This window comes from Pseudopodoces humilis, chromosome 7 (genome assembly GCF_049639895.1).
Source record: "Pseudopodoces humilis isolate 2021_Gansu_Grassland_sample_001 chromosome 7, ASM4963989v1, whole genome shotgun sequence".
Lineage (NCBI taxonomy): Eukaryota > Metazoa > Chordata > Aves > Passeriformes > Paridae > Pseudopodoces > Pseudopodoces humilis.
In genome coordinates, this window is record NC_142206.1 from 15,147,244 (window position 1) to 15,160,889 (window position 13,646).

At 42.4% G+C, this 13,646-nt stretch overlaps 1 protein-coding gene across 10 annotated transcripts in view; it reads left to right on the forward strand.

Moving 5' to 3' along the window:
- The window catches only part of OSBPL5 (oxysterol binding protein like 5), a 176,134-nt gene that overhangs the window by 144,534 nt on the left and 17,954 nt on the right, over positions 1–13,646 (forward strand). For all 10 annotated transcript variants that reach the window (XM_088057824.1, XM_014252148.2, XM_014252149.2 and 7 more), the window contains 3 exons: positions 3,684–3,855; positions 8,983–9,202; positions 12,831–13,015. In XM_088057824.1, coding sequence (XP_087913950.1) covers positions 3,684–3,855; positions 8,983–9,202; positions 12,831–13,015 — 577 coding nt within the window. The remainder of the gene's footprint in view (positions 1–3,683; positions 3,856–8,982; positions 9,203–12,830; positions 13,016–13,646) is intronic.

Sequence of the window (13,646 nt, forward strand, 5' to 3'; positions counted from 1 at the left end):
CACAAGCAAGGGATCAGGAACAGCCAGCCAGGGTTTGGGGAAGACAGGTCCTGCTTGACCAACCTGATCTTCTATGGCAAGGTGACCTGCTTAGCAGATGAGTGCTGGAGCAGGCTGCCCAGGGAAGTGGCTGAGTCACCATGCCTGCAGGTATTTGAAAGACATGCAGATGTGCCGCTTTGGGACAAGGTTTAATGGTGGACTTGGCAGTCCTGGGTTAACAGTTGGACTTGATGATCCTACAGGATGTAATGTAAACAATTCTCTGTTTCTATATAATTTGATTTGAGAAGAGCTTAAAAGCCTGTGGGGAGATTCTGCCACAAGCTGATAACATACTTTTGGGGTTTTCTTCAGAATGTAAACACATGTTTAGTTTAAGCCACAGTTTGTGAAAAATTATAGCTGATAATTGATTGCAGTTTTTGCATTGCAGCTTCAAATCTCCTAAAAGAATATAATTGTAACTTTTTTTTTTTTTGCTTCCTTCATATGCACCCTTTTGGGCTGCCATTCCTCTCTGAAGGAACCCACATCTTACATTCTTTTGTAGTCTGATTACCTTGTATACAAAAAACCCTACTTGAGTCACCCACTCAGAATTAGAGCATGTGAGAATTGAGGTAGCCATGAAGCCTTCATGCAGTACCATGAGTGCAGGTGACAGCCTTTAATTATGTGACCACATTCATTTCTGTCCTTCTGCATTTCCTGAGGGAGTAAGTAGAATTGTCAGGTAAGCAATTAAGTAATCCAAATGCTAGCATTTTTGTATCATCTTCACAATCCAGAAGAATACAGCTCAATAGAAAGGTCACTCAGATGTAAAAACATTTCATATAGGCCTTTAGCAAGGAAACAGGTTTATCTTGTGTGCAATCCCTGTAATTGAGAGAATATAATTTTATGGGTTTATGCTGCAATTAAGGCACCATTGACTTGCTGAGAATGTAACATTTTTATTTGCAGAGGTAAGCCCCTGTTTTACATCTGGGTTGTGATATGTTTGTTTGGATTCACAGCACCACCTGATGGCTATTTCTGACTATTTCTGAGTTTGGGGATGCTCTGCATCCCTTCAGTTCAGTTTCTGTTAGAAATGAAAACAAGGGTGTACACTGATGCCATTTCTATTGCTGCAGGGCACAAGGAATGCTGGCTGCTGATGCACAGCGAGTCCCTCTAAAGCTTTGTGTATCTTCCAGGACTATTAAAATTAATATTTAATGTTTGGGTTTTTTGGGGTTTTTTTGGTTTTTTTTTTAATTTAAGCTCCTTGAAAAGGCTTCAGAAAAGATTCAAGTTTCTCATAACATCTTCCAGGGAGTTATCTGAAGAGATGGAAACCCTCGATATATTGTGTTGAAATTTCCTCTGTTGATGGGATGAGCCCCAAATTTTTGACCAAGCCTGTAAGGTCATGTCAGTACTGGTGAACACCTGTGGCAGTGGGATGGGGGTAAAAGAGCTGCTCATGGGTCGTGGCCAGTGTGAACTGCTTTCTCTACATCCCCAGGGAGGGGAATGTCTCAGGGAGATTTGGGGCCACCCTTGCCTCAGCCATCATAGGATAATGAGAGTACATGAGAGCTGCAGAGCACTGAGGAGATGACCTCGGTGCTGCCTCAAAGGGTTCATGCTGCTACAAATCAACCTACCTGTCAAAGCACCTGATTTAACTGCCTATTTAATACAAAAATATCTTGACATATGCAGCATTTCCAAATGTCAAATCACACAGTTCTCGCTCTGCGGAACTGGAAAAGAAAAGCAAATTTAAAGGCAGAGAGTCAAAGCAGGGAGCCCGAGCAGGAGTGTGCTCCCTTGTGTGGCACAGCCTGAAACAGATTTGCATAGTGGTGGGTTTGGGGGAGAAGGGATATGTAGGAGGAGGTGGATCTGTGCTCAGTGCAGCCATTAACTCTAATGGGTTATCCATGCAAATCCTCCACATAGTGAGAAGGGAATAAATCTCTGCCTGTAAAGCTTTAATGCAAGAATATTTGTTAAATACAGAATAGTGCGAAATCAATTCCAACAGCATTCAAACTTTCTAATCTTTTATTAACCATTATTTGTGATGTTATTATTAAATCATAAGTTGATGCTGAAGGAATTTATTGGATAAAATTAGAATAAATGACTGGAGCTCTGCAGTGTTTGTGGCTAAATGCTCAAGTACAATTCTTCAAAGATTTGAGATATTTTTGTTTTACAATTTGCAGCTTTGTATCAAAGCATGCATTGAAAGCCACTCAAATTTATAAGCATTTCTTTATATACATGATCTAGATTTTTTTTTAAACTCTCATTGATCTTACAGAGCCAAATTTTGGTCATGTTGAAGTTGATGGGAATTCTGCCCAGGAGAGCAGCAGGGTCCCAGTGAGATTTATGCATGTGCTTGATGCTGTGTGATAGAAAAGAATCTAATGGAAAATTTTCCCAAATGGAACCAGGAATGAATGCGATCCAGAGAAATCCTGTTTGCAGCATGTGCCATTGCTAGAGCAAAATCTTTTGTTTCCCTCACTGCCTCTCAATCACACTTCTAATTATTGTGAAATGTATTCTGAGAAGTGTAATGAAGAGCTCTGTTTTACAAGCTTGAAATTAGAGGATCACTCCCTTGATACTTCAATTCTCGAATGTTCAGCTAATTTGCAGGTGCCCTGGCCTCATTAATGACTGCACTACAGAATCAGGCTATTTTCAGGTGCTTCCAGGAGTACAGCAGCTCCAGCACTGTGATGGCTGGGCTTTGACACACAGCTCTGTAGCCTTGTATGGAGCATTGCAAAAGGAACTGAAGGTCAGCTTGGATTCCTGTGCTTTTCATTTGCTGTCTGTCTGTGAGACCTGTGCGGGCCATAAGGAAATCCATTGTGGCTGTGCATAGGAGCTGCAGTGTGTCTTGGCTCTGTGCCATGCTTATAATTCCTGCAAAATGGACCCTTCAGGTAAAGATTTTTTTTGTGACAAGATAAGAAAAAATAATGTCCCACACAGATTATCTGATAGACCAGGCAGAGAGAAGGAATGTAAAAAAAAATTTAAAATGCAGAGAAAGTGAAAATGAACGGCCTGACAGCTTTCTCTAGTCTCAGTCACCCTGTCACATATTCACCATTCTGGATCTTGATTGGAATGATGGCTACTGCAGCACTACAGCCATCATGGGACCCCTGAGCAGGCTGTGGTTCAGTGACCCCAGAGTAAGCAGGGACCTCTCCCACACAGTTCAGTGCCCTGGTATCTCCCTGCCACTGGGAAGTGAGGTGGGGTTGCCAAGTGGTGAATGTGTTTTGGGGAGTGTATTACTTGCAGACATGACATGCTGGGTGGTGTGGAAGCACCGTACCTGCACAGATTGCCTGCATCTCAGACTAAATCAGAAAGGGGCAATGGGATGTGAACAAGCTGTGGGAGATCAGAAGGGGATGTTATTAGGGAAGACGGAGTTGGGGTGAGCTTCCCACTGTATTATCCATGCAGCTGCTGAAACACAGCATTTCAGGCAAGATAACCTAGGGATTATATATCTGAAAAACATATTCTACACAGTGACTTCCTGAATTATAATAATAATGAGCTTTACTCCCAGGCAAGAAGCTCTTGAGAAGCAATGCGTGAATTGTGTTATTTACTCTGCTATGATTAAATTATTCCTTTTGTTTTCACAGGCCGATGCTGGCTGGATGCTTTGGAACTTGCCCTGCGTTGCTCCAGCCTCTTCCGGCTCAGTGCCTCTAAGCAGGGAAAGGATGGAGAAGTGAACTGTTCGAGTGATTCTGCGCATGTGGGGCTCAACCACCTCTTGCACACCAGTGCTATGTCAGATCAGGAGTTCTTCCAGTAAGTTGGGGCTGTTACTCTTTAATGCACGGAGAGGTGTCATACGGCTCAAACTTTAGGGTAATCTAGCCAGAGTCCACTGAGGAAATCTGTTTAAAAACCAGCCTGTGTGTTCTGCTGCTGCATCCTTCACTAATATATGGACTTGGTGTTGCCACCTAATGCTTGAACACATGGGCTGGGGGAAATCTCAGCTGTGTTTGTTTGTACATAAACAACTTTCTTCTGTCCCCTGCTTGGGCCAAAATGGTGTCTGGGGATGCCAGCATGAAAAATGGCTTGCCTGAGTAAAGATTGCAGAATCTAGCTGCTGTAGTTACACAGACACAGTCACTAACAATGTCTGTGTGTTGCTAGCACATATGGCTCTGGATCTGATCTATTTTTTAAGAATGTGTACTCTTCCCTAGTAATACTGTGTCATAGTCAGCAGGGTTCACACACTGCATCCTTAGTTTTATAATTACTTTCTCTCTCCACAGGGGTTTTTGAGGGGTGTCCAATTTCTTCTTTGATGAATCAGATAAATTTTTACATAAGGGGAAAAAGTCCCCACAGCCTCCTTTCTATTCATATTCTTGGTATTACTGCAGCATTTTGGAACATCAAAGCTCTCTACACATTAGAAAGCCCCAGGCCTTTCTGTTGCTTATAGCTGAATAAGCAACTTCAAAAATCCTCCTGGTATAGACATTTGGCCTTTGGAGTGAGAACTGGGAAATATAGTGTCTATTTCTAGTTCTGCTGATTGGAATTTGACTTTCAGAGCTCACAGCAATGCACCATCAGTTATGCAGTTTCTAGGGTCGCAATTCTTGCAGTCTGCAAAGATGATGCCTTGCAGAGCAGGACCTCACCTTTAAGAGGTTTTCTTGGTCTCTGTTACAACAACAGCAGGGGTCTGAGTCCTCTTCAGAGTGTGAAGGTACCTCTGGCCCCATGGGACCAAAGGGGTGGCAGCATTCCAGTCTGCCCTTTGCCCTGATAGGTTCTGGTAATCCCAGCTTGTGCTCTCCAGTCCTGCTGTTCGGGTTTTTATCTAGAGTTTGAAGAGCTTTACTGAAAAGCAGTAGGAGAAGAAAAGGAAATCTAATATCTTACCACATCAGGTGCCCTAGTACTTGTGCTCATGGGCTTCTTTCATAATACCTTCCTTGTGGCTGTGAGTCTCTGTGCTCACTTTGATAATGAATTCAAGAATGCAGTGGACTTGTTTCTTGGCTGATGGATTTGTGTACAGAAATATACGTAATATTAAAATGGAGCATGTGGCACTGAGAACATTCAGGCAAACCCATGGCTACTGTAAGCTAATGCAGAAGATAGGGTTAAGACTGTAGTAAAGTATTTCTTCAGAATATGTGTGAATGATGCTTAAGTGATGCCTCTATTTCACGTCTTAGTTGCCCAACATTAAAAGCCATCTTGAGATACGGGACTCAGTAGCAGTAGCACACATGGCAGAGTTTTCAGCAGGACAGAGTACACACAACTGCAATCAGGTATCTTTTACAGGCTCAAATTTTAGCTGAGTCTGATTCAAACTGGGCATTCAGCATGTGGTTGTCTCGACGGTACACTGTCCTTTCTGAGAGTTCTCCCTACCACTGTTGGGAATGTGTACCCAAACTTCCCAGTGCTTAAAGCCAAGGAGAGTTTGAGGGTTGCAGGACAGGAGGATGATTTGATGTCATCCCTGAAGGAGTGATGAACATTTAAATAAGAGAGAATGCAAACACCAAACTGTGTGAGTGCTGAGCAAAGTGTTATTGGTTTGCCAGTGACAGTGGCTTCCTCACAGGGATTCACTCATTCTAATTAAATGCTTTCTCTACAGGGAATCTTACCAATTAAATTGGCATGTAGTTGTTAGGGGGGCAGTTAATTACATTTAACTCTATCTTCAAATTAGCCAAACTACTCTGTCAAGAACAGAAAAAGAAAGGGAAGATGATGGATATTATAGGGAGAACAAAACCCCCTTGGGGGCTGGCAAAGGCAGATTTTCTGTTGAGCCAAAGTTGCATTTGTCTGCTGGCTGCTTTGCTCCTTTCCTACTGGGAAACAAATCAAGATTATACAGTGATTTCAAAATCCATGTCTTTAGTAGTGTATAAAAATGAGAGTGAGAACTGTGTGAGTGAATCAAAGGCTTAAGTACTATGTAAATCAGTGATTTTAGACAAGAGACTTTTAGGGCACCAGGCACTCTTCTTTTGAATATCGAGTTGTATTTCTTGTGGCTTCCATGTCTTAATCTCCAGCAGCCCCAGGAGTCTGGCTGGTTACTTGTTTGCAGGAACCAAAGTTTTTTCTTCGCTTCATGTAGCAGAACAGTATCAAACCCAAAGTCCTGGTCACCAATTTATATTTCCAGGATTGCCTCTAAGGGAATAAAGCACTGCTGTAAGAGAACTCTTATATGATGAAACAGTAAATTAGTCAGCAAAAGTGCCAGGTTACCCATGCTCATGGTGGAAATCCAGTGTTGACTTTTAGCGTAGTCACTCCTCCTGGCTTTTGGAGTCTGATCCAAATCTCATTGGAAGCCCCTGGGAAGTCTTTACATTGATTGGTTGGCCAAGCTCATGGCATGGCTTTTTTTTTTTAGCATATCACACATAGTCAGTGGTGATTCTCTTTGGAGGAAGAGCCTGGGTGCACTTCAGCCTCTCATATTTGATCCTCAGCATATTTGATGCTCAGAAGCATCTGCTTTCCCTTTGATTCCCCGGAGTGGTTCCATGGCTCTGGATGTCTTAAGTCTTGCCTTGTTTGTGGTGGTGGGTAATCAGTGCATATGAATCTGATTTCCCTCTTGGACTAAATCTGAAATCCTTAAAAAATACTCGAGTAGGGGGTGGTGGTGGGAGTGGTGGGAGAAAACTAAGGAAAGAGTAATTTACTCCATTAAACTTGAAATATTTCCCAAATGTGAGGCAGATGACACTGGAAAACTTGCTCTTCTTATAAATGTGAAATAGAAACAAGTGCTACTTCTCAGCCATGAACTAAAAGCCTTATAATGAACTGTTCTTTCAAGTATTTTTTCTTCAAGTATTATGGAGAAGACTTTCACTAGGTAAAGGGAGCAAAGCAACCACAGACAACACTCATATGTTTACCTGACCATTGAAAAATTAAGAAATAAATTAGGTATTTAAATGATCAAAAACAAATATTTTCCTGGACATATCATCCAGGAAACAACTGTGGTGAGGAATCCTGGGATAATCTCTCCAGACAGCTCTCTCCTCATCTTTTTTCTGCCTTATTATTTTAAATTCAAGTGTGTGTAATCTGTGCCTCCAATGTATTTGGTTATCAGTCATTACATTTGCTGCTTGGTGGCTAAAAAAGAGAACTAACATCCTGGCACTAGAACAATGAAGACACATAATGTCTGACTGCAAATTATTAGTGCTGGTCATTGACTCTGATTTCTGGTCTTAGTTTCATTGTACAGCACAACAGTAAATTAAAAAAACATGTGATTTGTATATATAAACATTGTGTGTGTATATATATATGCAGACATACATATATTTACAAATGGAATTTAAAGAAAGATTTTTAAAGACACAGAAAGCTGTAGATGAAACTTCCAAAAGAACTCTAGAAACTGGGCTCTGCCAGAAACTGAGCTGTGACTGTCACAATGTGGCTTCCTTGGCAAGTTAAAAATCATGAGCTTATTTCAGTGCATAGTTGGAAGTTGAGATCTTCTGAAAAGCTGATGTCAGTTCTGTGTTCTGATTCTTCTGTTGTTTTTGTTTGGTTGTTTTGGTTTTTTTTAATTTAATCTGGCTTTACCTAGCAATGCCCAATTATCTTTTCAAAACAGAAAATAACAAGAAGAGGGAAAAGAAAAAAGGTAGGAACTTCCAGCATTCATCCTTAGTAAAAATTGGAACATGGCCAGAATGGCCTGAGAAAATGCCCATCATGGAGAAGCTTGATGCTTGATAGAACATTCCCATGCCATGTACTGAGAAATCTTGGAGAGGAAGACAGACTACAGGAAGTTACAAAACTCTTCAAGATCCAGGGGCTGCTTAGATCCTCTGAAACCCTTTGTATAGCTGGAAATCTTTTCTTATTGCTCTATCCAAGAACAATTTTTCATGAGATCTCAGTTTAAAAATTTTCAGAAGAACAAGCTGAGAAGCTCAGCAAATGGGAGTTAGGCCAGGCCATGGAAGAAGTAATGTGTCTGCAGACATGTATGATAAGAAAAACCCTTTCCCATGATAGATGCCACTTGAAAAAAGTGCATCTAGTGAATACTTTTCAGCACTTGACCTCTGGCCTGTGTAATCATATTTGTCATTTGTCATATGAACTACATCTGCTTTTTCAAATGGAGATATGATTGGTTACTTGAGAGAGAATTTTTGGCATTCTCTGAAGTCTGAATCACTGAGCATGAAGCTTGTTACACCTTCCATGCTTTCCCTTAGATACTGTTATAATTTGGATGTTCTGTCATGCAATTGTCCACTCCATGCATTCAACTCTGTTCTTCCACACAGCATCATCTGGGGTAAGCACATTCCCCAGGTTAGCCTGGTGGGTGAGGGAGGGCTATGTCTGTGAGAAAATACTTGCTTCTGTTAGTTTTTATATTTGCCTTCCCTAGTGTAGGGCTGACTTAGGACCACCCTCTGTTGAAATAAAATGGCAATAGCACTGAAAAGGAAATGTATCCCATAATGCTATCTTTTTCATATGTGCTGCAATCCACTGATTGCCTTCTGTAAAGGGAAAAATCTCTCCTGATGGACACTTCAGTTCTCTAATCAGCAGTGTAGAGCTGTTGGAGTGCACTTGCTGTGCATCCCTCTGGTTTGTGGGCTCCCATCCAGAGCCAGCAACAGGGCTGTGTAAGGGTGGGAAATGGAGCTGGCACATTTTGTAAAGTGCGGTTTGTGGGGGGAATGTTTTGATGGAAAATATCTCACTCTTTCTGTAATAAAGCCCATGTTATTCAGGAAATCAATGTCTGAGACTGTCCTGGTCTGCACACCCTATTCTGAGTCCTGGGGGTCTTTTTTCAGTGTTTAAAAAGCCTGAAGCAATGTGGCTTTGTAAATCAAACTGAAGCAAGTAATGAGCTGTGTGTTGCAGGTTGAATGAATCGACCCTGGAGAACAACCACCATTTGGAAAACGATGCTTTTTCGGACAAGTCAGAGAGAGACAACATAGAGGAGTCAGAGAATGAAGCACATGAGAACAGCCGGAAGACAAATGAAAGCGAGAGTGATCAGTCAGAAATGCAGGGAGAGGTCTCTCCAGGAGGGAAGGGGACCACTTATATTGAACAAGTCTATGAAGAATTTGGAGAGGTAAGAAAACAAAAATCTTGATTGCTGCCTGTTCCTGTTAAAATGTATCTGTTTACAGTATTTGTCATTCCACCTTTTAGCTGTATGGCAGGTAACAGCCAACTTTATGAGTTATAGTATTTCACAGATAAAGCAAAGCACAGTTTGCTGCTAAATTGCGTGATGTTATCATGTGCTTTAATAATTCTGCATTATGAACAGCAGCTCAGCTACTGTGCTTTGGTGTGTTTCCAGCATCAGTGATTACTTTAACCACTTATTGCATTAGAGATCTGCACAGCACTGGCACATTCATGGAGCCAGCAGGAGCAGGGATTATTATGCTGGGCAGCATGTGTCCTGGCCAGTTAGGGTACTCAGTCCTTGTGTGATACAAAATATGACACTTCCCTTTTTTTATTATGCATGGAACATCCTTTTTTTTCTGTCTGAATGGAGCATTTAAGCCACTTGATTGCTAAATTCCAGTCGCTTATCTGAAAGTCATTTCTCATGACATTTCACAGCAGGAAGATGCATTTCTGTTCCACATAAAGAGCCTCACTAGCTGGATGTCACTGTGACACCTCTGAGAAAGGCAGTGGTAAAGAGCTAGGGCAGCCAAATGTGCTGTGTGAGAATCAGTCTGAGCAGGCAGCAGAGGAGCTCTGCTCTGTGCACTCACTTTCCTACTGCTTTGAACAAGGAAGCTGATATCTTGTTGGTGCTTCAAAGAAACACACTGCTGGAAAGCTGTTTTTTTCTTAGAGTCATGGAATCGTAGAACGATTTACATTGGAAAAGACCCTTAAGATCAAGTCCAATTATTAACTCAGCACTGCCAAGTCCACCACTAAACCATGCCCCTCAACACCACATCTACATGGCTTTTAAGTACCTCCAGGGATGGTGACTCCATCGCCATCTGTTCCAGGCCTGTTCCAATGCCAGACAATCTTTTTAGTGAAGACATTTTTGTTAATATCCAATCTGAACTTCTCCTGGCATGACTTTAGGCCACTTCCTCTTCTCCTATTACTTGTTCCCTGGAGAAGACACCAACACTCACTTCTCTGCAACCTCCTTTCAGGTAGTTCTAGAGAGTGATAGGGTCTTCCCTCAGCCTTGTTTTCTTCAGCCTAAAGCACCCAAGTTCCCCCAGCTGCTCCTCACAGGGCTCATGCTCCAGACCCTTCACCAGCCTCTTAACGCCTTTCTTTCAATGTTTTCCTGAAAGTGTACTGCTAATATTGACCAAAAAAATATAGTCAGATATATCCTAATTACACCTAGCTTCTCTTTAGTGCATTTTTTTCCCTCAAATCCTGCTGCAGACGGGCAAATGGTAACTGAGTTCAAACAGGAGATTTTGAATATAGATGAGTAACTATGCAGCTGCAAAATGAAAGCAAATTTAATTTCTGTCAGCTGCTTATTCTGAAATGACCTTTCTTCACATGACAAATTTGTCCTAGAAGTGGTGATAGGGCAGGCTGGTATTTTGGTGTTTGAACAAACCTTACAGGCTACACTCATGTGTGTATGTGGGTGTGTGTGAGAGATTTCTGCAGCTTTACATCAAAGAAGAAAAAATTGCACTACAAACCAAATGGAAAAGACTGCATTTCTGTTGGAGAGTGACACTTCATGTGGCATTAAATAAGGCTCTCTGTAGTGTGCCTGGTCAGGCACAGGTAACGTCCAGTAACCTTCCAAAAAGAATTGCCATGTGGCCTTGGCCAATGGGTGTTTTGTAAGATTTCTTCAGGAGGTGGGGCTGTCATCACCTGGGACACACAGATAGGGCTGGTTGTTGAGCCCGAACTCACTGGTAAAAGGAACGTGGACTAAAATGGGTTTTGTGCAATGTTGTAGCTCCCCTGGGTGATGATGTATCAAGGTAAACACAAAGGGTGCCAGTAGTAATGTCAGTTGTCATCTTAAACTGAAACTGCCCTCAGCCTGTGCATGCAATTCAGGTGTGGCAGGACAAAGGTCACAAACTGGCACTGTTAAATTTTCAGCTTGGCTTTGAGGACTCATTTTAAAGGTGTGCACGTGGGTAGGTGCGTTGCTGTGCTCTTGGAAGGTGTTTGTGCATTTCCAGTTTTGCCTTGCTTGTAGTTGGAATGTGAAGGCAGAAACAGGTGTCAGAAGATCTTTGAGATTGCAAAAGTTGGTCTAGAACACAAAATAGTCACTTCAGTAGGTAGATTAATAACAGAAAAAAATCCCATTTTTTCCAAGCTTGTAGTTTTAACATGTTATAAAAAGGGTTATTATTTAAGGTTGTTCACATCTTCCTGCACCTTCTTCTCTTTCTGTTTATGTCCATCCTATGTAGACTCATTCTAAGTAACACTTTGTCCGGCAATTTCAACATGTCATTAAATTTATATTGACAGTACATGCACACAAGAACCTGGATAAATAATAAGAGTTCTGACAGACCCATGTGCATTTTAAGCCCTAGGTGATGCTGTGGTACTCCATTTCTCCTTGGAGGTTCAAGGTGTATATTGCATCAGACTGTCAGAAGAAGAATGGTGCAGAAATAGAAAAGCGGTTACAGTAACAGAGCTTTGTTGTTCCTTAGTTTGAAATTCCCTCAGCCTGCAAACCCTGTAGGACTGGTAAACTTGCTGTGACTATAGTGCTGATTGGGAGCCGACATGGTGGCAATGCTCAGGTGATGAAAAAGAATGTTTAGTGGTTTATACCACCTGTAAATACTGTTGTGTATTACTATGCCCTCTCCCAAACCACAGTCCATTCCAAAAGTGGATCTGTGCCCTTTTTCTCATAGAAATCACTAGAAAGCCTAAGTATTCTCTTTCACTGTTAAATTATGATGCCTAGGATGCATTAAAATGACATTTTTATTTGAAAACTTAGTTTAATTTACCTTCTCTAGTGATGTTAAAGGCCCATTCCTCCATGTTGCCCATCTTGTACACCACTGAATGCATAGGAACTACACAGGGCTGAAACCACAGCACAATCCCTGGATTTTTTTACCTACACTTCTGCTGCAAAGGGCTCTTTTGGAGCAGCATTGGCAGGTGCTGGAGTTTTTGTGCCTCTCACCTGGCAGTGAGAAATATTGACACACCAGTTTGTCTTGTCCAGAAGTTGGAGGACTGCTTCTATTCTGTTGATTACTTGTTTACCTCCTATATTTTTCTACATATATCCTAGTGAATCTTACAATCTTTCATTTGCAGAGAATGGGACTGTGAGGAGTTTCTTCTGTGCATCCACCAGGCCACAGGGATGCTGTAGCAGCCCTGGGCATGTCCACACCTCCTGAGGGCCTGCAGTGCAGGGTCCCCTTGGCTAATGCTGGTCCATGCTGGCCCATCACAGCCCTGACGAGTGTGGAGGCAGTGGCTCAGGGAGGAGCACAGCAGAGCTGCTCCCTGCCTCGTGCCAAACTTCACAGACACCCAGGGCTCTCTGCACCATTCACTTGATTGCTTTGTGGATTCATTCCTACCGAGACATGGCTGATGTCTCTGCAGTGGTGTGGGTGGGCATTCACCCTTGTGCCAGGGCCTGGTGTGCATGGGTGAGCTTGGACCCCCAGAGAACCCCACACACAAGGAATGGTTTTCCTGTTTCTGCCCTGAAGTTCCCTTTGCCTTTGTAGACAGGGGAGTCGTCTCAGACCGAAACCGTCTCTGAGGAGAACAAGAGCCTGATGTGGATCCTGCTGAAGCAGCTGCGGCCTGGCATGGACCTGTCACGGGTGGTGCTGCCCACCTTCATCCTGGAGCCACGCTCATTCCTTAACAAACTCTCCGACTACTACTACCATGCTGACCTGCTCTCCCAGTAAGCAGCACACAGGGTGGGCCTGGCCTGGGCATTTTTCCTATATTTGTGGAAATATCTCTTTGTGTGCCAGAAAGGCTCCCGAATAATACCGGGTCACTGGCTTCAACACAGATCAAGCCAGATACCAGCTGCAGTGGCTTTTTACAGATAGACTGTTGCCAGTGAGGGGCAAGGAAGGAAAAGTTAAACTCCAGACACTTTTGCATGTGGACATGTTTGCCACTGTTGGCTAGAACTGATGGAAATTCAGCCGATGCCTTCAAGTTTTGCACAACTGAGCTGTGCCACCTCCTGGTGTACTCGTGTACATGCGAGAACAGGACAGAGAGCGACCAAAATCCTCAAGTGCTTCTGTTCCCCAAAGCAGTATGATTATGATGGTTAATAAACAAATAAGAAACATCTTTTAAAACCATTGAGGCGAGAGGCCTGCTGGGAGAAGCAGAGTAGAAAAGAGGAAATGTTATGCTTCCAGATAGGACCTGCCTTCTGAATGAGATATGCCTAGTGGATTGTAAAACCAGGATGTGCAATATTCTAATAGCAGCACTAGTTACTCATTTTTATTCCACTTTTTCTGGGTAATTACAGAATCATGGTATTTTCAAGCCTTGTTTGTGATATTTGT